The sequence below is a fragment of the Globicephala melas genome, chromosome X (genome assembly GCF_963455315.2).
Source record: "Globicephala melas chromosome X, mGloMel1.2, whole genome shotgun sequence".
Lineage (NCBI taxonomy): Eukaryota > Metazoa > Chordata > Mammalia > Artiodactyla > Delphinidae > Globicephala > Globicephala melas.
In genome coordinates this window covers 30,797,265-30,824,031 of record NC_083335.1, presented here as the reverse complement: position 1 = coordinate 30,824,031, position 26,767 = coordinate 30,797,265, and the positions used below count along the sequence as shown (strand labels likewise).

Here is a 26,767-nt window from a genome sequence, read left to right as displayed (position 1 = left end):
CCCACTATTATTCAACATAGTTTTGGAAGTCCTAGCCACGGCAATCAGAGAAAAAGAAATAAAAGGAATCCAAATTGGAAAAGAAGAAGTAAAACTGTCACTGCAGATGACATAATACCATACATAGAAAATCCTAAAGATGCCACAAGAAAACTAGAGTTAATCAATGAATTTGGTAAAGTTGCAGGATACAAAATTAATAAACAGAAATCTCTTGCATTCCTATACACTAACAACAAAGGACAGAAAGAGAAATTAAGGAAACAATCCCATTTACCACTGCAACAAAAAGAATAAAATACCTAGGAATAAACCTACATAAGGAGACAAAAGATGTGTATGCAGAAAACTATAAGACTGAAAGAAATCAAAGACGACACAAACAGGTGGAGAGATATACCATGTTCTTGGATTGGAAGAATCAACATTGTGAAAATGACTATACTGCCCAAATCAGTCTACAGATTCAATGCAATCCGTATCAAATTACCAATGGCATTTTTCACAGGACTGGAACAAAAAATTTTACAATTTGTATTGGAGCCACAAAAGACCCCGAACAGCCAAAGTAATATCGAGAAAGAAAAACGGAGCTGCAGGAATCAGGCTCCTAGACTTCAGACTATCCTACAAAGCTACAGTAATTAAGATAGTATGGTACTGGCACAAAAATGGAAATACAGATCAATGGAACAGGATAGAAAGCCCACAGATAAACCCATGCACATAAGGTCACCTTATTTTTGATAAAGGAGGCAAGAATATACAATGGAGAAAAGACACCCTCTTCAATAAGTGGTGCTGGGAAAACTGGACAGGTACATGTAAAAGAATGAAGTTAGAACACTCTCTAACACCATACACAAAAATAAATTCAAAATGGATTAAAGTCCTAAATGTAAGGCCAGACACTATAAAACTCTTAGAGGAAAACCTAGGCAGAACACTCTATGACATAAATCACAGCACAGCAAGATCCTTTTTGACCCACCTCCTAGACAAATGGAAATAAGAACAAAAATAAACAAATGGGACCTAATGAAACTTAAAATCTTTTGCATAGCAAAGGAAACCATAAACAAGATGAAAAGACAACCCTCAGAATGGGAGAAAATATTAGCAAATGAAGCAACTGACAAAGGATTAATCTCCAAAATATACAAGCAGCTCATGCAGCTCAATATCAAAAAAACAAACAACCCAATCCCAAAATGGACAGAAGACCTAAATAGACATTTCTCCAAGGAAGATACACAGATTGCCAACCAACACATGAAAGGATGCTCAACATCACTAATCATTAGAGAAATGCAAATCAAAACTACAATGAGATATCACCTCATACCAGTCAGAATGGCCATGATCAAAAAATCTACAGTAAATGCTGGAGAGGGTGTGGAGAAAAGGGAATCCTCTTGCACTGTTGGTGGGAATGTGAATTGTTACAGCCAGCCACTATGGTGAACAGTATGGATGTTCTTTAAAAGACTAAAAATAGAACTACCATATGATCCAGCAATCCCACTCCTGGGCATACCCAGAGAAAACCATAATTCAAAAAGACGCATGCACCCCAATGTTCATTGAAACACTATTTACAATAGCCACGTCATGGATGCAACTTAAATGCCCATCGACAGATGAACAAATAAAGATGTCGTACATATACACAATGGAATATTACTCAGCCATAAAAAGGAATAAAACTGGGTCATTTGTAGAGACATGGATGGACCTAGAGAGTGTCATACAGAGTGAAGCTAGAAAGAGAAAAGCAAAGACAGTATAGCAACGCATATATGTGGAGTCTAGAAATATGGTATAGATGATCTTATTTGCAAAGCAGAAATAGAGACACAGACGTAGAGAACAAATGTATGGATACCCAGGGGGAAAGGGGTGGGGTGGGAGGAATTGGGAGACTGGGATTGACAAATATACATTATTGATACTATGTATAAAATAGACAACTGATGGGAACATACTGTATAGCACAGGGAACTCTACCTAATGCACTGAGGTAACCTAAATGGAAGGGAAGTCCAAAAGGGAGGGGATATCTGTATGTGTATGGCTAATTCATTTTGTTGTGCCTTGGAGGCTAAAACAACAGTGTAAAGCAACCATACTCCAATAAAAATTAATTAAAAAAAAGAAAAAAGTGAACAATACATAGAGAATAAACGCAATCAGTGATGAAGAAACACATTATTCTTGACAGTAACAGTAATACGATATATGTTTGCTAAATGGATAAATGAATCTGTCATCAAGACAAAATGCAGGGATGAGTACAAAAAGATCAAATCCGCATTTTTGGATTTGTTTAAATCAAAAGTCAATTAAACCTGTGCTGTATAACACATTTCTTTAAAAAAAAAAAGCACATTTCTTCTCTAAATTATCTAGTTATATTAAATTGGTATCAATTATTCAATTAAAGCCCACATATAGGAACATTATTGTTAAAGGATCAACTTTCATTATAAAATATTAACTATAAGTACTAAGATATTTTTATACCTCTTTTCACATTCCACAGTTTGTTTTGGCTTGTTTCTTGTGACGGAAGTTGAATGATTAAGAATCCTAGAAGTAAATCAACACATTAATTCCATAGTATATTAAAGAGAATAGTGTATATACATGATATAAAAGATGTCCATAAATAACTGCATCTGGTCCATGAAGATCTTTGCTAGAAAACAATATTTAAATGTTATTTAGATCAGATGCTCATAAGCGCACTGGCTATTATGAAGAAATGAAGTTCACCAACTCTTCCATGCGTCTTCTCTTATAAACCCTTTCTCAAGGCTTGGATATCTTCAAGCCATGCTATTTCCCTGTGCATATCTAACTTTTGGCTGAGACAGAAGATAAAGAGATGCAGATTGTTTAGGTACCATCACAACTGATTTAGTTTTCCCAGGATAGCAAATGACAGGATCATGCTGATGTAATATCATTTTGCCTAATGTCAATAAAACTTAATTCAAAATGCAAAGCCAGTGCTAAAGTTCAATTCTTTAAAAAAAACTCCACAAGTTTATTAAACTTTTAATAACCAAATGAAACAGTATTTGAAGAAAACCAAAAAAAAAAAGAAAAATAAAGAATGATAAACCACTGTATGAGAGAACTATTTGTCCATAATTTTATGTAAGTCTAAGTGTTAATCTCAAAGTCAAAAGTAATGAATTATTAACTATCTTTCTTTAATATAAGTAACATATTTAAGAGTTCTTAATATTTACCCATTTACTATAGATATAAATGTTATCTTAATTTTCAATTTTAAGTTTAGTTTTATAAGGAGTAGAATATCTGCCTTTTATTCAAAATAATATCATCAGATGTCAACTATCAAAAGAATACACAGGAGAAAAGAAATTCCAAATTAAAGCTACATATTAACTATTAAAACACATAATGAAATAAATATAAGTGGGTAATTCCAGAAAGATGGTTAACATAAAGAAACCAATTTCCATTACCCCAGTTTCCTCACTAGCTTAGATCTAGTAGAGCCTCACCAGGAAGAAGTCCCAGTGAGGGGCAAAGGTCAACTATCACAAGCAAAGCAGTGTAGCTTTGCACCAAACAGTTTCGAGATTACTGACACCTTTGTGTGGGCAGGCACTAAAATTGTACTGAATCCCCAAATGCAGAAGAATTTAGATAATAAATTATCTAAGACTATGAGGAAAAATTACATCATTAAAGAGTGATTTTTAAAAAAGGAAGTAAATCCTAAGAGTTCTCTTCACAAGGAAAAAATTTTTTTCTATTTCTTTAGTTCTGTATCTATATGAGATGATGGATGTTCACTAAACTGCTTGTGATAATCACTTCATGATGTATGTAAGTCAAATCATTATACCAAACACCTTAAATTTATACAACGCTGTATGTCAACTGTATCTCAATAAAACTGAAAGAGAAAAAAATCTTAATTTAAAAAGGAGATATAGCAGTGTGAAATATCCGGGGGGGCAATGTCAGAATTATTCCCTGGGAAGGGGAGGTCAAACTACAGTGCCCTTCACTGCAGTAAATTCTGAATTCTCCCCATACCATACTCACTAGTGTTGTGATTATTTATGTGTATAAGTCATATTGGAGCAGAAAGAAAAAAAGTTGAGATCTACTTACCTATAAAATATATTTTATGTACTTGAAAATTCTCCTATGAAAAATTTTGTGTATAATTGATATTTAATATTTTACTCTGTGATACTCAAAGTTAAAATAAGTGTCTGTTTTATCTAAATACCTCTTCTAGATTATTAAGACACTTCCCCAATCCAGGTACCAGTACTGAGTTTTAAGTAAAAGACTATATAATTCTATATAATTCAGCTGCATCAACCTGGCCCCTTAATACTTAAGGCGTCCACAAACTCTAGATACCTTGATGCACGTCCTGCTGCTCTGGTCCTCTGGAAGAGTTTTTCACTGAATGATGCTCTATAACATAAAGGTCTCCGTCTGTATTCACATTTCACGTACATCAACCAAACCAAAAGATGGAAGAAGTAAGATGTTTTGGGAGAGGATAGGGAAGTCATTAGTAAAGCAAGCAGAAAAGAAAGAATGGATAGATTTTAAGGGTTGAGAGAACTACCTGATTAGTTATAACAAGCTAGAGATTAACATGATGCTCCTCAAATTAGAGTTCACGTGATCAGAAAAAAAAATCACATGAAAAGGTAATGTACATAATTTCTATAATTCTAAACCAAAATAATAAACTGCTCAAAATCTGATTTTGCTTTCCATGATCCTTAATTAATTATACTTCAATATAGCTTTTCATAATTACTTTTTTAAATTTAGCTATATCACATAGCACTCAGAAGCACATGTTTGTACAGTAAGTAAAAATTCTCAGGACACACCTAAAAGCTAATAAAATAATTATTAAAAGTAAAGACGTAATAGAAAATACTATAGAATAAGTTAGAAGGAATGAACATGCAATGGGAACCAGTCAACTGAAGCTATTCATTGCTTGCATGTATTATAATCCTTTCTTTAGGATGATAATCAAACAAATTTTAAGAAGCCAGTTAAACATCTACTTAATCAGCCATGTAATAAGAAAATCAGTATAAGAAGAGCAGTAGCCACTTCTCTAATGTTAACATACATAAGTAGAGTTGGTGGAAATTTGAAGAATTGGCTAAGTAATTTACAGAGCAACATTATTTTAAAATAATGATTTTTTAAGACAATAGTTTTTTATTTAGCTTCCCAAATTATAGTGAAGATAAAATTATGATTTGTGGAGATAAAATTATGATTTGTGGAACAGCTATTTTAATATAGACAAAGTCATTGATTCAGGGGGACTTCAATACACTCAAATACCAGTAGAAATAATCCAATAGTTTGACAAAGGGGATAAAGATTAGCTTTTAAAAATTTAACAATAAACTGTCAATACAAAGTAGTTTAATCTATGCATCTCAGACAAAGAAGGGGCAGTCTTCTAAATAACTAGGCTTCAGACTTTGAACACTTATGAGTTATCTACTTGATGGTTTATTTGGTGATCCTTTTCCCCACCCTTTTTGATTATTAATTCTGTGTGATATCTTCTTGTTACTTTCCTAGGACAGTTTCATCCACCGAGTACTAGTATAAACCTTCTTTAAGAATCACAGATATTTTAAAAAACAGTGCAAACTAAACAAGTGGCAAAGCTGCTCTAAGAAAATCATCACTAAAGTCAACATAAGCAATTTTTAAATTGCCTCTAATTTTGGAGTACACGCATGGCTTCTTTTAGCTGAGAGTTAACACTGCATTTACCTTTGACTAGTAGCTAGCTAAAGAGCAGTTAAATAGTAAGCATACAGTCAAAGTAGGAGTCTTAAGTGGTACTTCCTGATATACAAAGATAATCTTACCCCAGATAAACTATTTTAAATCAAGACTAACAACAAACAAACAAAAATATTACAATGATTATGTTAAAACTTAAAAAGAAATTTTACAACTCCTGGTTGACTTGCAATTTTAAATAGCATTTCAGATTCTTCATTAATAAAGTTGGAATCTAAAACAATACAGTGTGAAAGGGAAAAACTACAACCAGAGAAGGTATACAAACTCACATCCTCTAAGGCATATATTCTTATACAAGATTACTTTTGACTTTTTGGACTCACTCAAATTTTAGTATTGTAACAGTAAACAAAAAATTTTAATTATCTACATCTAAGACATATAAGCAATAGCAACATATTTTAGAAGGAAGGATGAGATCATTTAATGGAGAAAACACTAGATTCAGCATAAAAAAATTCTGGGATCTAATTTAAATTGTCTACAGATTACAAATTTTAAAAGTAAAATGTACTCCTTACTTTATGAACAGATATTATAAAATTTTAATGCCTTCAAAAATTAGACATAGTTATAACATTAATGTCACTGCATATTAATATTTAATCCAAAAAGCTCTTATATTTGTATGCACTAACATCTGAAAAGGAGGATGAAGTAGAGAAACAGTTCAGAGAGAGAGGAATTAATTTTGTATAAATCTCAAAAAATAACAGAAATTATGTAGAGAGAACAAATTAACTAAATGGTTCCTATTAACTAATTCCTATTCCTAGTTCCTATTAACTAATGGTTCCTATTAGCTTTAAATTTGTTGATCTCATTTTCAAGCAATTATTTAACCAGTAACAGTATTACTGAGTACCTACTATGTACAGTGCTAGGCGCTGTTTTGTTCTGATTACAAAACTATCACAAAAACAAGACCTATGAAACATCATTTGATGTTGTATCTAGGCTAGAAAGAATAATTTGTCAGAGGGATAGATGAAAAACTAATACAACAATAGGAGAAAATTGAAAATATAGAAATGTTATATGTGGCAATGTTAAAATCTAAAATTATGCACTCAAATGCTATTCTTAACACAATGAGAGAAATGGATATTGTTGTGGGTTCTTATAAAATCAGTATTCTCTGTCCATAATGATAAATGCAATTTTTTCACCTGCCAGGTAGAGGAGATAGAAACTCAACTATTTTTTAAGCTACACAGAGCAGGTGGTGGCTTGCTTCATCAAACCTCTTAAACCAATGGGGAGATCAATACTTTAATTACACTGAAGGGGGAAAACACACACAACCTCATAAGTAGCCGATTTTTAAAAAGCCCAGTTAAAAATGAATCATAGGAAAAGATTAGAAGATAAGATTCACAGAAAAGGGTGACAGAAAGTTATGGCAGAAGAAAAATGTCAATTGAGAGTGAGGATACATTAGACATAGATATAGAAGGGATAAAGATGAGTGATATTTTCTAGTATGGTTTTCAATTCTATAAATGCAGTAGCAGTGCAAAAAAAAGATACTGAGTGATTATTTTTTAAAAATAGTGGCCCCTAAAACCACACATCTGTCATTGAATAAGTTTTAATAGTAATTATTTTTCAAAGCGTCTTTGAAATGCCAGTATACTTTTTTAAGCTTCCCAAAACATGGTCATGTGATCCATAAACATTTATTGCTTTGAATAAGTAAAATGCTTAGTAGTTATCCATGTTAAGTGCACCAAAATTATTCTTTTAATTTTCTCAAAACAAAAAAATCTCAGATCTGCTTTATTATTTCAAAACTATAAATTCAGTACTCTCAGTACATGAAGATGGCAATAAAGCTGACCCTCAGCAGCACATAGAACTTTTTCTGTATTAAAAATGGACCTGCACTGATTTTACACTCATTAACACAATGTCCTCCTCATTGCCAATAACACGCATTTGGAGAAAGCCCAGCCAGAGGGAGAAATGCTCCTTGACCAAGAAACAGACTAAAGTGAACCTGTGACTCTCAAATCGTCACACTGATTTAATCAACGATTATATAATTCAGTTCAATTTTAAGGAGTTTACACATATCCCAAGTAACTCAAAATCTGATAAAAAGCACACTATATACTTGTGACACGTACTTGGAAAAAAATACTCATAACATATTTAATGCTACTGTGAGCTAAGGTGAATATCAACAATTATTATTATTTAGCACCAGGAATAAAAAAGAGATATCAAAGCAATAATTAAATATAATGACTAGATGAGTATAAAGTATTCTGTTAATTGTATATGTAACTTTCTATTTCTCTCCTAAGAATTTCCTATTGTCTTTTAGTAGTTAGTCCCTTGAAATAGATCTTAAGATGGTCCTATTATTTACTGTTTATTTGATAATCTTTAAATACTCAGATTTAATGATTATAAAAGTTGCCCACTTAAATTTCATTATTGAAAAAGATACCTGTTCTTCTGCTCTTGCTGCAATAACTGAGCAGCTATTTTCCTCAAATCCGTTACTTCTTTCAAACCATCATCTTCTTCCTCGGCAAGTAATTGCTCTTTCCCAAGTCTGAAAGGTGACACAAACATGGTTATCCAAAAAGTAAGGCAGATGATATTTTATGCCAGCTTCCAAATGTAGAAACCATTTTTTATTTTTAATAGCATGTGAAAGCTAAAGCCCTATAACGTCCTTGTATTTAAAATGTTAAAATAAGAAATAAAGAATATTTAAGGAATATAAAAACATATCTATCCTCTCAATAGGCAACGTGGCATACTGGTTATATTAATATAATTAATGGCTAAAAGGTAAACTGCACCACCATTTTGTAATTTCTGAAATGTGTAATGGCCATAGTAATTTAACAATGCATATTCTCCATCTTGAGTGTAATAAGGACCACAGAGCTCTATTTGGCCTATCTTTAGAGATAGAAAATGTTATGAAAATCTCTCATTTTATCAAGCCACTCTACTCTTATCAGTTTATTCATTTTGATTTTCAAAATCTCTATGTAAGATGTTTAAGTAGTAGAAATGCAAAATAGATTGACAGACTGGCAATTTGCCAAAAAACACTCATTAAAATATATAGTTTTATCATTCAAACAGAACAAAGAAATTTTAAAATTGTCCTCCAAAGTCTAGTAATTTTACCCCAAAGGTATTTCATTTAAAAAATGGTACCAAGCCTAAGACTCTGTATCTTTACCATATCTTGCATGCCACTGGAGACTCAAGTATAGGCAACTGTCCTCATGAGATAAGGTGAGAAAGTAAGAGATGAATGAAATATAGAGTACAAGACAAAGCACTGTATCTCCCTATGGGGTACCAGAGATGATTAATTAATGACTGTTAAAAAGTTACCAATGAGGTCATTTGGGGGAAGCACAATGCAGAGAAAAGAGAAAAACTTGGGGATCAGAGAGAGAGAGCTAGGTTCACACCCGAGGTTCTAGTGGACACTAGCTAAGTAGTTCTAGACAAGAAACTTCAGTCTCCGAGCTTCACCTTCCTCATCTGTAAAAATGTGGACAATATCGACCCCCCAGGATTTAGTGAAGATTAAGAAACATGGCAAAGCACATAGCACAGATCCTGGTATATGGTAGGTATTCAACAAATGCTCCTTCCTTCCTGCAGCTATGAAGTAACTTGAAGGAGTGACTGAAAAATGTGGTAGGTCATATTCCATCATTTCATAAGATAAATGATACAGAAAAGATCCAAAGTACAATTATTTTAATAAAATAGAGAAGTAAATACCCTTAAAATTACCATAACCAGTCTGATGAAACAGAAAGTGTATTAGACCAAGAGTCAGAACACCTGAGTTCCAGACATTTGAAACTCCAAGCCTCAGTATCCTTATTGGTTAAATTATGCCAATACCATCTGTTTTAAAGAGTTGTTAGATAGCTCAAATGAGGCAATGTATGGGAAGGTACAGTATTCTTCAGTAATAATAATGGGTGATATTATAATTACACTTATAGGGGAAAACAGAGTATATACTACACTCAACTTATATGTTCAGTATAATTCTCAGTTTAATTGAGGAATGCAGACAGATGAAATATTCACAAATTAACTATCTGAACTTAACAGGTAAATGAACAAAAAAAAATATTCGTTCAAGTAGAAATATCTAAAGAATATTTCAAGTATTAGTAAGTAACATTTCAATTTGAGAATTAGTGTATGCTTACGTTTTTTCATCTCCCAATTCTTCATTTTTCTGAGATTTTTCAGGGCCTTTTTCTTTTCCCTTATATAAAAGAAAGTTATCATTTTAAAATGTATTGTTCACTTTTGTGAGATTAAAGAGAACATGTTATTAATACTTGTTCAAAGTTTTCTTTACCTTAAGGAAAGTGACAAATGATCCAATAGGTGCATCTCCCTGTTCAGGAACTGCTACATCATCTGTGTTGGGGTCAGTAAAATCATACACCTCCGGGTCTAAGTATAGATTAATATTTATTAGAAAATATGAATAGTAAACAGTATTCTCTGACACTGCAGTGCTTAGAAAAAAGTACATTTTCCCAATAAAAGAGTTGGCCAAAGATACTATAATTTTTTAAAGGCCATTTTAAATAAAATATTCATTTTTAATAAGAGCTATGTACATGATATAAAAATAGCAGACACCATATGAATTACCTTTCTGAGAATCAGGTTTACTTCCTACTGAGTGACTGTCATTTCTTGATGTCTGCTCTCTATTTGATTCTGAGACTTGAGAATGAAGGCTGATTGTGTCGTCATCTGATGGCTGAACAGAATAAGCAAAAAGTAAAAATGAGGCGTTTTAAACAAATGATAAGGATTAAGTTGCTTTAATATCACATCTTAAGTATAGAACATCTGATTTAAATCTCCAGTTTTCAAACCAAAAATTAATGAGGTTTACTGTTCTGCTTTTTAAAACGTGCATGTCTTTTTTTCATTTGAAGTCATAAAATGCATGATGATCATATTTTTAAGCAAAAGAAATCAAGTGTGTGCAAGTGTCTATTTCAAAGCTCTAATAAAATTTTAAAATAAAACAGTTCAGCAATAGAGAAGACTCACTTCCGTTGTAGACAATCGTTTCTCTCCGTTATCACTTCCAATTCCAGAGTCAGGGCCATGATTTTTATTTGGATAAAAATCTTCCATACTATGGAAATACAAATTCTAAGGGCAGTTAGGGTTTTCTTCTTAAATAGATAATACATAATTGACCTAAAATTTCCCTAGATAATACAGTCTTACACATTTTTGATATGTAGGATCCTTAAAGACATGAGGAGAAAAATATCAGATCATACAAAACACTTTATTCATGTCCCTCATGTAATATTTTTCTTTCATGTGCTCTGTTGTAAAAACTTAACAATAGCTTATTATTTCTCCTGAGAGATTCAGAAAAGCACAGCCCTGCTAGAAAATCATCTTGATAAAGACCTATTTTTATCAGTTTGACAAATTTCACCACAGAATGCTGAAATGTTTTTTAACTTTAATTCATAGAGTTTTTTCTTCATTATCTTTAAAAATATATTTTAGATTTGTAAATAAGGCCCATTTAGTAATTAACAAAAGAGAAAAAAGGCAAAAAAAAGTCTGTGACTCATTGAATAAGCAATTGTTTTGGTGTGAGGATAGAGCTGTCCTTGCAAATTTCTGAATTACAGTATGCCACCCAGGTTGCAAAATATTTTTCACTTTAATTTGCAAATTTACTATACACTCTACACTGACCACTGATTATGTGCCAAGAATTGGGCTAGGTGCTTTAAAGGTAATACCTTATACATTCCTTGTGAAAACTCTAGCAGGTTAGTGGTGCTTTTTCATTTTATGGAAGAGGAAAGTGAGGCCAGGAGGGGTTGAAAAAATTGCCCAATGACACGCAACTTGCAAATGGCAGTCTAAATTTGTTCCCAAGATTATCTAACACTAAAGTCCCTAATCTTAATCACTATGCTATACTCCCTCCCCAAATACTGATTTTATACTTTTCAAAAGTATATCAACAAACTTAGGGAAGCAATTACCAAGTGTCAAGGCACTATGCTGAACACCTGAGATGAGATGAATTTTAAAATGTTTGGCTTCAACGGGCTCTCAGCCCAGAGGGGAAGGGAGTATGTTTATATGTTTTGAAGAATATGACAAAGGTAAATATAAAGTGCTGTGAGAAAAGAGAGATTAACTAATTCTCCTTGGTAAGGTTAGGAAAGGCCTCATCCAAGAAAGTGGCATTTGAGATGAATCTTGAAGGATGAAAAGAGGCAACAATTGCTAGCATTTGTTAAGTGTCTACATTGTGTTAGATACTATGCCAGGTACACATATTTTATTTATAATCCTTACATTATACAATTTACACATTATTTCTTTTTACAAATGAAGATAATACAGCTTATAAAAGTTAACTTCCCAAGGGGAAAAATTATGACATTTACTGAATATTATCCATTGAACTAGTTGCCAAGCACACATTTAATTCTCACAACAAGCTTATGAAGTGTGTATTGCTAACATTTTAAATAAAGAAACAGGCTCAGAGAGATTAAATAATTTACACAGCCCACAGAGGAATTAAGAGAGAGGTTAAACCATGATTAGAACTGAAATCCATCTGACTGCACTGCACAATAATACATCCATGTACTATACTAAAATACATTGGTGTATTCGTAATAGACGATAATGATAATAATAAGCTATTTGTTGAGGAATTATTATGGATAAGACCTTGTGTTAAGTACTCTATATACATTATTTCATTTAATCCTGACAGCATCCATATGGTTATTTCCCTTTTCATATATAATAAAGCTGAGAACCAGAGATATCATGACACAAGGACATACAGTTATTAAGGGTCGGAGAAGAGCTTCACAGGCATATTATGTCTGACTCCAAAAGCTGATGATAAGTATAGCTACTGTAATGCCTATGTAAAATAAAGAGTTTACAAAATAGTCAAGGCACAGAAAGTAGTAAGAACCATATAGCCAAGAACATGAGTGTGAAACTCAAAGTACGAGAACTGTGAGTGAGAGATAAGCACACTCAAAAGCCAACTCATAAATAAACTCTATTGACCTGCACTGTCCAATACAGTAGCCACCAGTCATATATGGCTATTGAGCATCTGAAATGTGACTAGTCCAAATTGAGACATGCTATAAATGTAAAATACATACTAGATTTCAAAGATTCAAAAGGAAGAAAAAGAATGTGAAATAACTTACTAATTTTTTACATTTAATTATAAGTTGAAATGACATGATATATTGGGTTAAGTAACATACATTATTAAAATTAATTTCACCTGCTTATTACTTTTAAGTGGGCTACAAGAAAATTTAAAATTACTTACGTGGCTCACATTGCCTTTCTATTGGACGGCACTGCTAGAGAACATCTCCAAAATATATCTCAATTCTGTCCACTCCTTTTAATCTCTACTGCAATAACCCTATTCAAGACCCCTTGATCTCTTGGCAGTACCACAACAACCTAACTAGTCCCTGTACTTCTACTCTTGTATACTTCCAATGTATTCTCTCTGTAAGAGCCAAAATAGTTTTTTTTTAACATAATTCAGATCATGTTATTCTCCTGTTTATAACTGTCCAATGACTTCCCACTGTACTTTAAATAAAATTCAAACTCCTTACCACAGCCTCCAAAGCCCCCACATGACTTCAGCCCTGACTACCTCTCCAAAATCAACTTGTACCACAATGCTTGCCTCCTTTCAGCTTTTTAACACAGCAACTTTCTTCCTAACTTAACGCCTTTGCACATGGCATTATTTCTGCCTGAAATGCTCTTCCCCCCACTCTTGCCACAGCTAGCTTGCTTTTCTCCTTCCACGTCTTGACTTAAAACCTCACCTTCTCAGAGACATTCCCTGACCACACTCCTGAAACCTGTTCCTTTCTTTCAAAGCAGTCACCACAATTTGAAATTATATGTGTGTGTGTGTGTTCTTGCTTTATTTACTGACATCCTCCACTAGAATGTGAGCTTCATGAGAGCCAAGGCCAATGTGTATATAATTAAATAAAACATACCCTGAACCTGCCGGTAGGCATTCAACTGATATTTTTATTTATTTATTTATTTATTTTTGCCGTACGCGGGCTTCTCACTGTTATGGCCTCTCCCGTTGCAGAGCACAGGCTCCGGACACGCAGGCTCAAGCGGCTATGGCTCACGGGCCCAGCCGCTCCGCGGCATGTGGGATCTTCCCGCACCGGGGCACGAACCCGTGTCCCCTGCATCGGCAGGCGGACTCTCAACCACTGCACCACCAGGGAAGCCCCAACTGATATTTTTAAAATAAATAAATGACTAATACAATGAATGCTGTTACTAAAGTAATTTTTAAATAAATATAAAGCATACTAATAGAGATTAGTATATGAATTAATTCTAATTTTTATAGAATTGTTTGGTCTACTATCTTTTATAATATTAAACAAAATAATCTTTGGGAACTAAATTTAATGTTCTGATATTTAATTCTACTGAGGCAACAAAAATATTCAAGAAAAAGTCCTATTTGTGAATTCAAGAACTTGCACTGTTAACAACAGTATACTCTCATCCAACTCCAAATTATTTTCCATGCTACTAGACGGAATTATGTTTTCATAAAATTGTTCAGACCAATCTACATCTCGAAAGGATGAATTAAAAACAAAATATCAAATCTAACATTTCAAAATCTCATGAGTAGAAAAACACCAATATCATAGAGAACATCAATGGTAACTCAACTTTGATCCAGACATAAAGAATATGAAGGTGAAAGGTATCCCGAAATGTCTTGCTCTTCCACTAACCTCAGTTCAAAGTCAAATTCTACTTGTTATTTGAAACGTACAACAGAGTGATCACAGGAGTAAATTAACAGTTGTCAAGTGCTGAGAAATTAGTGTTTCTGTACTATAATGTCAAATCTTTACATTTTACTACTAAAAGCTTTAATAATAAATTTTTGAGAAAATTCCAAATGTATTCTAGTATACCAAAAGTTCATTCTATGATGGTGATATTTCACTTCAGCCAATTATTTAACACTGGGCCAATCAGTCTAAGTATATTCAGTATACCTGAGATTAATAAATATCTTTTATATAGAAAGAAGACACAATCATCACGAAATGAGACTGTCAGAATATTACATTACCTGTCTGTGAGAGGTTGGGAGGGCATTCTTTTACTCAATGATGGAAGATCCAGAGAATCTGGTTTCTTATCCATTCTGCAACATGCTTGGATATTTAAGTATTTAAATATGTGTACTTTACCTTTTAAACATATCTGTCAGTAAATAATAAAGATTTAATTATATAGGTCCAAATATAAATGTCATCTACCAATTTATTGATAAATTTTAATAATCTCAAATTATTCGGAGACATAACAATCATGAGAGATACTTTGCATATTTAAATAATTTGTACTTCTGACACTAGGTGAAAAAAATCTGACAACACTGATACCAACTAAAATTCTATTGCGGTCTCTGTTCTTATTAGAAAAAATAAGTTAATTTTTCTGTATTTCACTGGGTTTTTTGTTAAAAGCACAATGTACAAACCACTAAACAATATAAAATTTATAATTCATGAAAGTTGCCTTTATTCGAAAAAAATGAAAAGAAATATATTCATTGTAGTGGTGAGAACAGAAAATAATAATCCATGTAATTCTTTAAAGTAATCTCATCAGAATCACTAAGTCATTTGGGCTAAACACTGGAAGAAAGCTAATCAAAAGAATGTAAATATAGGAAAAATGAATTTGTTGAAAGGTGTGACGGTAGGCCAGTTAGAATAAAATAAAGCTTTAAATGGTCAATTCAACTAAGACAATATCCTGAAAAGTTATTTTCATTGGTGATAAAGAAAAGGAATAATGAAGGGAAAAATACTATGTGAAAGAAAATATTCTATATAAAAAAGATAGACAATGCACAGTAGGGAAACAGTAAGTCAGCTTTACAAAGGTTAACTACAGTCACCATAAGTGTTATCGAATAAATATTTCTCAAAAATTAGAATAAAAAATGTTTTGTTTTATGGGCACACATAACCTAGAAACACACAAAACAATGAACAAAGAAAACAGTAAGAAAAGTACATTAAAATGTAATTATCATTCCACGTAGAAAGGATAAACCTAATAGATACCAGATCTGACCTGACCACTGAAAAACTTCATTTAAGAGGAAAATTTAAAACATCTGAGCTATTAGAATATAAATACACTACCAATTAAAATGTATCCTATTATCTGTCCAAATTATTTTTAAAAATTATCTATTTCCGAATTAAATGATGGCAAATTACTTTCTTTTGTAAATTTAATTTATATCATAATAATTCATGTACATAGTTTTAAAAATCAAAGTGAATTACAAAACTGATAACAAAAACTTAATCCCCCATTCCACCCCTTTCAATCTCTAAGACCCAGTCCTCACATTCAACTCTTTCAGTTGGTTTCTGCTTTTTACCTTCATATTTATAAATAACATGGGTCTAATGCTATTTTTTTATTTTTCAATTATATATTTTATTTATTGAGGTCTTACTAAGGAAGATGAGGACTTAGATTCCTTATGTTACCACTACCACTGAGGCATGAGATAGATGGGCTCCTGGCTGAGCAGCTGGAGCCTGTCCCCTGTGGACAGATATCCCAAGATAAAGATAATGGCAGGAGCAAGGAGGAGCTGAGTCCTGCTTGGATGAAAGATAAAGAGACCATGTATTTCTCATTCTTGAGGTCAAGGAGACCTCCCAGACTACCCATGCGCAGAAAGGTTCCTCAGAGGTCAGAGAAGGGAGGGGGCGCCAGACCATAATATGTTTGGTTAACTTCCCAGAAATCCTTGCACTGGAATCCATCTGGCTGAAAGAGGCATGCGCACACAGGAGAGGACCCTGAGTTAAACCAAATATGGACTCAGAGCCAGGCAAAGTGAGATGATTGGCCAGAGGAAACCCAGAAGAACTGCCCTATATAAGTGATTTGAATCACCTCTCTGGTGCCCTCCTGCTCATTAAGGAGGACGCCCACACCCTTTCTCTCCAGGTGTGTATCTCAGCTTTGCTTCTGTCTTAACAGTTTCTCTGTGTGCTCTCCCACTTGTGCTGTGTCTCTAAACTTTGTACCTGTTTTTACAGTTTTTGCCTCCTTGAAACATTCTTGCTTTCAAACGTGGCAAGAGCCAGGGAAACTTTGTTTCTAGCCTCTAGCCCCTGGTGGTCTAGTGGCTAGGATTCCTGGTTTTCACCCAGTCTACCCAGGCTCAATTCCTGGGCAGGGAATTAAGATCTCACTTCAAGCCATCGCTCACTGCTGTCTCCACAAGATCACCACCACTATCACATATCATCAAACCACCTTCCTCCCATCCCCAATCCCTACCAACTCATATAAACATACTTCCTCCCTCTTCAGAAGCATAACATAGTGGTTAGAGCATGGATTCTGGAGTCAGACTACCTTGGTCTGAAACCAGGCTCCACCATATGCTAGCCGTGTGACCTTGGACAAGTCACTAAACATCTATGCCTCTGTTTCCTCCTATATAAAATGAGGTATAATGACAGTACCTGTTTTATAGGGTTGCTATAAGAAATGAATTAATGCATGTAAAGCATTTTCAACAGTGCCTGGAGCATGGTAAGTGCCATATAAATCTCTGCTATTATTATAACTATGTCACAATTTTTCATTAAATCAAAATCCAGTATGTACAATATTATGACCAAGAAAATATTCACAGATGAGCTACACAGGTTAGTTAGATTACACTTCCTTTCTCCTGTAAGTTTTTTTTTCCCTAAAATGACCACTTGTCCCATTTTTTTCCTCTGCATAATTTTCTGTATGCCTATTACTAATTCATTCCTGACTCTGACAGAACTGTAAAACATCTCTCCATATTGACAAACACATCAAGTCAGGTATCAATTTCTTTCTTCTTTTTCTATTTTCTTTTTGGAGACAACCCCCCTATTCCAAACTGACTTGTTGCTCTCTAGGTCTATGCATACCTGTTTATCTTGGACATGAATTCTTTCTTAATTTACTCCCTCATTTTGATATAGTATACCCTCTGCTAGCTTCCTAGTAAAGGGTGCAGGAGAGCTAAAATTTCTGAGATCTTTCATGTTTGAAACTTTTTTCTATCTTACATTTAACTGATAGTTTGACTTTATAAAGTTGGAGATATTTCCTCAGTCTTTGAAGGCATCATTCTAACATCTTCTAGCTTCCCATGCTGCTGCTGAGAAGTCATTCTGATTACCACCGCTATGAATGTGACCCATTTTGTTTCAATGGAAGCCTTTCAGTGTTTTTGGTCTTTCATGTTAGAAATTATTTCTGCAATATCTAGTGATCCATTGCTGTCTGTTCATTTTCAAAGTGAAACAATAAGAAGCCAAATGGAAGCTCTATGTATGAGGGAGAAGTTTATCAATGGTGAGCCTCACTGTCTAGATTTCAGACAGTGACTGCACACTTCTTCAGGGGCCTGCCAACGATCAGTATATCTATAGGTCTTTTCTCCTAGTTCAGTCAGTTTACCAAGAGAGAAATCCACCAACTCTGCCTGATATATATAAGAGAGGCTGCAAGTATTCTGGGAGCCAAGCAAGAGACATCTACTGGAGAGTCCCAGCATTCAGTATGTAAGCATTCACTGTTTCCAGTATGGGGTCTCACCCCTACTCACAGCTGTACCTGGAGCCCCTGACTCTGGTTGAGTCTCTCTATAGCTGTGCTGTCCAATACAGTAGTCACTAGCCACATGTGGCTATTTAAATTTAAATTTAATCTAAATAAAACTAAAAATGTAATTCTTCAGTCACACTATGTACTCTCAAGTGCTCATTAGCCACTTGTGGCTACCACACTGCAGGTTTAGAACATTTCCATCATCACAGAAAGTTCTAATAGACAGTGCTGCTCTAAAGAGTAAACTCCAGGCTTATATTGAGGCAAGGAACTATACTCATTTGGCTGCTGAGCTGAGGAGGAGAATCTGAGAGAATCCACCTACTCCTCAGAGTAGCTTCTGCTAGCTTAGCTTCTGCTAAGGCAAGGGAGGGGAAGTCATGTAGCTGTGGAGCTAAGGACAAGAATCAGAGTGTCAACCTAGACCTGTAGTATCAAATATGTTAACCACTAGTCATGTAAACCTATTTAACTTTCAATTAATCAAAATGAAATTAAATTGAAAATTTGGTTCCTTAGTCGCACTAGCCATATTTCAAGTACTCAATAGCAGGTGGCTATGGTATTAGACATCACATGTTATAGAACACTCCAATCATTCAGAAAGTTTACTGGATATCAAAGCCTTAGATATTCTACAGCCCTTCATGTTTTCAGTCTTTCATACCTATATTTGTAGTTACATGATTCCTTCAATAATCACAAAAGAAACAGTCAAGCCATTCCCAGGTTTAACACAGTAAAATCAACTTGCTTCTTGTTGCCTTCTCCCACAGCAGACACAGTTTCAGCTTTCCCCATCCTGCTAGGACAGCTACTACCAGGACCCCAGCCAGCCTAAAAAGGCACCTCCTTTGCAATGAGTGGAATGCACCTTTGTAGGAAGAAAAAGGCAACCTGTCTTCTGGATGTATACAAACCCAGTGCCAGGGCATGTAGCTTAGAAATAGAGTGCAGGCTGGCATTTCACTACCATGTGCCTCCTCAGCCAGATACTCTTGTGCCGTGTAAGTAGAGATCCTAGTTACCACTATTTCACTTATTTTCCATTTTCCAACATTCTGTTGCCATCTCTCCCCTGCTGTCCTCTTCTGTCTCGTTCTTTGTCCTCGTGGGTTTACAGCTTAGTGGATTCCTATGCTATCATTTTAGTGGATTCCATGTGGATTTAATTCTCAAACTAAAAGTATGAATTAAAACTTTTCCACTTGTATATTTTTCTTTCTGTTATGATTCCACCTATCAGTGCTAAAAATGTATTCCAATCAATCACACAACAAATCTCAAGTAGATATATACCTGAGTAGGACAGAGGTAGAGACTCCATAGTCTATCCTTTTAAAATAACATAGACAACCAGAATTATCAGTTCACAAGCAGAAAGTTGATATCTGGGTGATCCAAATCCTAATCTCTAGAAAGTACACTAAACCTCCTGCCAAAGTGAAAAAGTCACTTCTCAGAAAAACTCTTTGAGACAATACCTCAAAAACAAATTGACTCTTAATTCTTATGCTTTTTGATTTACCAGTAACAGATATAATTCTTAATAAAAATAGAAGAAACAAGTATCATTTTTTAAAATTACAAACCTGCGCTGGTGGTACTTGCAATGGATTGTTATCCAAAATTATTACTTGTAAATGATGCAGCTTCCTGTAACAAACTGGAATTTCGGTCACTTTATTACAAGAGAAATCCAGCTTGACTAAGGGAAGATCTCCTAATTCTGTTCAGGAATAAAAAATAATTAAATTAAATTCTACATAGGTACTCTCTTATTCACGTGAGTAAGAACAGTGAGCATCTTACCATCTGGCAATACATGAAGATTATTTCTTCTTATATTTAGCTCTCTAAGTGATTGTAATTTTCCCATTTGTTGGGGAAGAACCTGAATCTCATTGCAGCTAATATCCTAAGGAAAACAAGAAAATAAAATTATAACAAACTAACAGAGAAATAGAGATGTATTTCAACTTTTAAATTAAAGTACATGGCTAATAGCTAGTAAAAGTTACCTCTAATGTCATTTCTCTAAACATTGATTATCAGGCAGATTTCCATTTATATTACATCGAGAAATCAACTCAGCACAGTTAACATACATTTTTCTGTGCAAAAATGTAAGGTTACAACTTAGTACTACATAAGTCAGTCTTTTGAAAATCTCAACTAAAGACCACTCTTACCAACTAAAAACAGAAGTAAGGATGATCCAGGTGCTCTTCATTCATAGGTAAAAATGAAAGACAACTATCAATCATTGTGATAATTTGTCAATTATAGTAGTTGTTTTGAGATACTTGGTTGGGCAGAAGCTGAGAAAGTCAAGGATTTACAGATGTGAGCTGAAGAACCAAAGACCATGGTCAGAATCGATTTAACTAAACCTATTTCTCAAAGGGATACAAAACATGAGGGATTACAAGCTCAAAATTTTGTGGCTCACGTCATAACCAAAAGGCATTCTAGGAGATCTAATCAGGAATGTCTCAGGGTTAGGTTAAAATGCAAACCCCAATTTAAAGGTAAACAATATCACCTTTCCATAATATGAGGATAAAGGCACAGCTTAAATTATTTACCTGTGGTCCCTCTCCCTCCCCTTTCTTACTATCACATCAAAAAAAAAGGGAAGAAAAATCTGCAACAAGATCTCAGGCAGCAGTCATTCCAGACACACTGCAAATGAAATTCATGTTGTACTGCAACTGCCCCCAATTTCCAACTTTCTGGAACTGACATTAGCTTGGAGGGAGAGGAGTGGCACATACATATATTGTTTTATCAAAAGTAAAAAAGGCAGGAGGGTAAATTCAAAAGAAGATAAAGAATATTAAATAATATCTAATCATCTAACCCACAGATGATTTAAAAAATGTATCCTACATAATTCTTTCCAACTATATCTAAGGCATCTTCATTCAACAACAAATATTTATCAAATACAAACTATTTGTTAGGCACTGTTGTAGGTGCTGGGGACACATCAATGAATAAAACAAACAAAAATTCCTGCCTTCGCAGCTCCTTATGGAACTTGCATTCTAACAAGGGGAGTAGATTATACAATACGCTAGAAGGTGATAAGTGCTATGGAAGAAAAAAACAGAGCAGGGTAAAGGAAAATGGCAGTACTAGTAATAGTGGGGAGGGATATTAGCAATTTAGACTGTTTCATAAAGAAGCTGATATTTGAGCAATATTATCAGAGGTGAGAGTATGAGCCATGCCAATACATAAGAAAGGAATATTCCAGACAGAAGGAACAATAAATGTAAAGGCTCTTAGGCAAAGCATGTGTGACATGTACTAAGAACAGCAAGGAATCCCATGTAGCTAGCGGGAAGTGGGCAAGGGGAAGGCTAGGATGGAGGGAGGGGTAAGACTTCGGCTTTTACTCAGAGACATGGGCAGGTACCAGAAACTTTTAAACAGAGGTATGACATGATCTCACTTATGTTTTGACAGGATCACCTTAGCTGTTGTGTTGAAGATAGGCTATTGTCCAAATGATGGATAATAAAATTTTGGGAAAATGCCCATTAAAGCAAATACTATGGCTTCCTCCCGAAGGTGCCTAATACTGAAGATTTCCATACAAAAAAATCCATAAGAATTTGATAGGTAGCTGCCACTTCCCAGAAGAAATAAACCCAGGGACAGGATACTGACCCACTCACCAATGGGTACTCTACAAAATACTCTGCTGGGGATTGAAGGCCTGAGAGTATTTCCTAGATCTAATGACAGAACTTCACTATAGCTGGCTACCACACTCTTATGGAATAGTGTCCTGGGAAAACATTCCAATGACAGGTAATACCCACAAATTCACTGTGTGATTTAAAACTGTCAATTAGCCAGCCTAATGCAACCTACCCACCATTACTAATTTTGAGAGTTTAAAGCACAATAATTTTATAGTGCCTACTAAAATAATGGTTAATATTTTTTCACATTCTATTTAAATAAAAATACTACACTAAATCTAAAAATCCTAAATATTTTTGAAATTTCATTTATCCACAAACTATCTCATGTAATACAATTTAGAACATAGGGTCAAAAACTGAATGAAAAAGAAATTACAGAGCCACAAAATCTTAAAGTAGAATATATATATAAAATCTTTAAAAACGTTAACAGTGTGCAGGGCAAAGAAAGTAATGGGTCCCTTGTAATATGAATTTGTTAGACCACAAGTTAGATCACATCTTCTGTTCATTTGTGAGTGTAACATTAAAAGAGACCTTAATAAAAGGGAGCATTATCAGTATAGACATAGCTAAAGATAAAAAGTAATAAAGAATAGAAATATAGAAAATATGAAAAGGAATAAAATAAAGATGTTTAAGCTACAGAAAAACAGGTCTTAGAGTTTGGTAAAATGGAGAGCAGACATACAACAGATTACAAATATCCGAAGGGAAGAAAAGTTGTCATTATCTATATACTTCTTCACATGGTAGCCCCAGGACCAATGGATAAAAGTGATAGGGGCATGTATCTTAGTTCAAAATAAGAAAGATAACAAAGTTCTGCAAAAGAGAATTAAGGCTGCCTCAGATACACACACACGAAGATTTGTCCACCATTGAAAATATACAACTAGATGTGTCAGGGATTCCTGTGTTAGGAAGTGGTTATATCTGATCACTTATAAGATCTCTTACAATATTAAAATTCTGTGGTTCTACAACATAATAAGTTCAAGGAAGTTTCTTTGCATTACAATTGCACATGTAGGTATTCTCTAATGAATAAAAAAGAAAAGACATTCCTGAAATTTCTCTTCCTTACATTCTATTTGCACATTAATTTCCCATTATAAAACTGTATATAAATTCGTCAAGAAAACTTTTGGCCCTCCACACATTAAAAAGTTATATTTATGAACACTTTTTAAAAGAATCTATGTATTGGGAAAGCATTACTCAAGATAAAACAGAAAATAAAAATAAACAGCATGGTATATTGTATGAGGTAGAAGTAACAGAAAAATGTGAAAACAGCTCAGTGCTTTGAAGATTTGATTATGTTTCTCTCAGAGTTCAATGTCCTTTAATACCTACAATGGTACGTTCAAAGTAATTACTTTAAATTATTCCTATGTTTCTATAATCAATTATATCAATTTCTATAATCAATTATATAAATGTCCTCTTTCCATTTATCTTGGTTCCATTTATCTTGGTGTCATAAAATCACACAAGGATATAGGAGAGGAAGGTCATTTTATTAATTCTACTGTTTGTAGGCACTGTACTCTCCTCTCTCTGACGCTTTCATAGAAGCCCTGTAAAACCTTAAAAAAAAATCCACCTTATCTCTTCCTGGTCTAAGACCTTTACTGTCCACAAGATGGATAGACAAATGCTTATTTGTTTGAAAGCATTTAAGACTTGTAATCAAGCCTTCTAACCTCACTAGGACTGAGGAACAACCAGGCTTTTATTGTAGCTGTGAGCTAAAATCAGACATAAGCAATGGTATCTCAAAATTTCACTAAAGTGAACTTAGGCATATATCAAGTTATTTTTTTTAATTACAGTGAAATTCCATAAAGGAATTAATCTTCAGAAATATAAAGGTATGTATTATGCATATTATATACAATCGATGCAACTATTTTACTCACCAATTCCATTAAATCTTTTAACTTCCCGATTTCTTCTGGAATGGATACCAGTTTATTATTACTGAGGACCAAAACTTTAAGGGGAAGATCAAATAGGTATTTTGGCAATGTTGATAAAAGATTTCGACTGAAAAGAATAAGAAAGTCTCATTATGAGAAATATGTCTGAAACTTGACATGTTATGTTGAAAAAGAACAGATCACCTCAAAAGTAAATTTTCACTAAATAGTAACTATCATTTAATGAGTGCTTACTTTGTAACAGGCTAAAATCTTTACATGCACTATCTCACTTAATCCTCATAGTAACCCCACAAGACTATTATCTCCATTATACAAGTAAAAATAAAGGTTAAAATGGCTTAAGTGACTTGCCCAGGCACAACAGACTGCAAAGCCTGTGCTGTTACCTATGATATTGTCCTACACACCACCAGCCCTCAAAACCTAGAATTATTCTTCTGAGCTAGAAATTGCTAAAACCTTGCTCTCTGGCATAATTTCACTATATTCAATACCTCTACACCCCTAGGGAAAGGCTCCAAGGATAAATTTGCATGTGCTGTGTTCAAATTTATGAAAGAATGAATAGAATTATATCTTTAAAAACATGTAGTAACCCTAACCCATTCGCTTTTGTTATGGGTTTATGGTAGAACAGTCTACTAGCACCTTTATCTCAGCTCAAAGTTGATACAACATTCCTGTCTCTGTGCATACATTTAAATATAAGGACAACTAACATTTATTGAGTGCTTACTATGCGGCAGGCCATGTTCAGAGCACCTCAGATGAATTAACTTGACTAACCCTCAAAACAACCTACTTTAGGAAGACAGACACTATCATGATGCCCATTTTACAGATGAAGAAAAAGTCTAAAAGAGATTAAGTAAACTGCTCAAAGTCACAGAGCTGGTAAGTGGAAGAGTCAGGATTCAAATCCAGGCAATTTGGCTCTGGGTCCCTTACCCTCAAACTAATTTTGGTCAAATTTACATGCCAATGCAGACTGACCCAAACAATTCCTGCTGTAGACTGTTTGTGTCCTCCCCATTCAAAACTATAATGTTGAAACCTAATACCCAATGTGATGGTATTTGGAGGTGGGACCTTAGGGAGGTGGATCAGTGGCCTTAGAAAGAGATCCCAGAGAGCTCCCTTGCTCTTTACGCCATGTGAGGACTCAGCTAGAAGCCAGCCATCTATATGAACCAGGAAGCAAGTCTTCTCCAGACACGAATCTGCTGGCACTTTGAACTTGAACTTCCCAGCCCCCAGAACTGTGAAAAATAAATTTCTGTTGTTTATAAGCCACCCAGTCTATGGTATTCTGTTACAGCACCACGAGAACAGACTAAGACAATCCTACTACCAAAATATATAAAGTGCATCATTATATTTACATACTACCAAGCATTCATTAGCAATTTGCTATTATTTTTCCTGCTTTTCAAAGTGATATTTATAGACTTGTACCTAGCATTTTGTGTAACATGGAGGCAACAAAAGCCCAATGTTACCCCACTGGGGGGACTTCAAGAACTTTCACCTCATTTTATGCCCGCAGAGGATGTCCAGAAACACTAGACTAGCTTCAATCACATGGCACAGACTTTAATAAAAAAGGATAATGCCCCAAGACCAGCAATCCTAGCCGGACTGGTGGAATGTCAAATATGCCAGGTGCTTGTCACAACCCTTGCACTTTAAGGATCAAGTAGGATGCTTGGGAAAGTGGTCTGTCTAGAGCACACAGGAATCTTCCTGAGGATTCCACTGAAAAGGAGAGTAGAATCCAGGAAGAAAGAAAGAGCTAAAAAATTATCTTACAAGTTTCTCAAGATCTTCTCACCAAAATAAAAACTAAACAGGAAAAAGAATGGCACATACAAACTCATTCTAATCTCTCTCACACCAAGAAAGTTTAAAAATTGGCTTCTTTTCTTCCCTTAAGAAGCAGGTTTATCGAGTTAGCAGTCAGCTTTCCATTTCTTTATACACAGCTAATAAGTCATCAATCTTCACTTTTTTGCCACACGTTTTAGAGATAGTCAAAGGAAGTCAGTCACTAGAACAAATGTTATTTTAATACAGTGTATTCAAAAATTTCTCCGACTGTAAACAAAAACCAGGAGTCAACTTTCAGAGATCAAAACAGGAAAGAATCACAGAAAGTTTTAGCAGAACTATTCTAAGATCTACCATACAATGTTAATATAGAAATGCAATTCAATTTTGACAAATCACTTTTTCCATAAAAGAACAAAATAAAAAAAAGACAAAAAACTTAAAAATACCTCACTTTCCTCAAACCTTTCCCAAGCGAGGCCAAGGAGATTATGTACCCAATTAGAGAAAGGAACAACCCAAATGACCAACCTCTATGAAAGGAAATTCCTCTCACACATTTTAAGGTGTAAAATGGTTTCAGTTAAAGTATTATATTCAGTTATAGTATGTACTGACAGGTTACACCACTGGGGGAGACATAAATAATATATC

General features: G+C 34.2%; 1 protein-coding gene across 3 annotated transcripts in view; it reads right to left on the bottom strand.

Moving 5' to 3' along the window:
* The window catches only part of LRCH2 (leucine rich repeats and calponin homology domain containing 2), a 92,702-nt gene that overhangs the window by 31,958 nt on the left and 33,977 nt on the right, over positions 1-26,767 (bottom strand). For 2 of the 3 annotated variants that reach the window (XM_030835720.2, XM_060292281.1), the window contains exons 3-12: positions 24,263-24,389; positions 20,431-20,536; positions 20,211-20,347; positions 15,053-15,186; positions 10,930-11,017; positions 10,519-10,630; positions 10,217-10,314; positions 10,062-10,120; positions 8,309-8,416; positions 2,524-2,589 (exon numbers count right to left, since the gene is read on the bottom strand). In XM_030835720.2, coding sequence (XP_030691580.1) covers positions 2,524-2,589; positions 8,309-8,416; positions 10,062-10,120; positions 10,217-10,314; positions 10,519-10,630; positions 10,930-11,017; positions 15,053-15,186; positions 20,211-20,347; positions 20,431-20,536; positions 24,263-24,389 — 1,035 coding nt within the window. Of the gene's footprint in view, positions 1-2,523; positions 2,590-4,413; positions 4,492-8,308; positions 8,417-10,061; positions 10,121-10,216; positions 10,315-10,518; positions 10,631-10,929; positions 11,018-15,052; positions 15,187-20,210; positions 20,348-20,430; positions 20,537-24,262; positions 24,390-26,767 lie in introns of all 3 variants that reach the window. The other variant, XM_060292280.1, reaches the window with a different exon arrangement.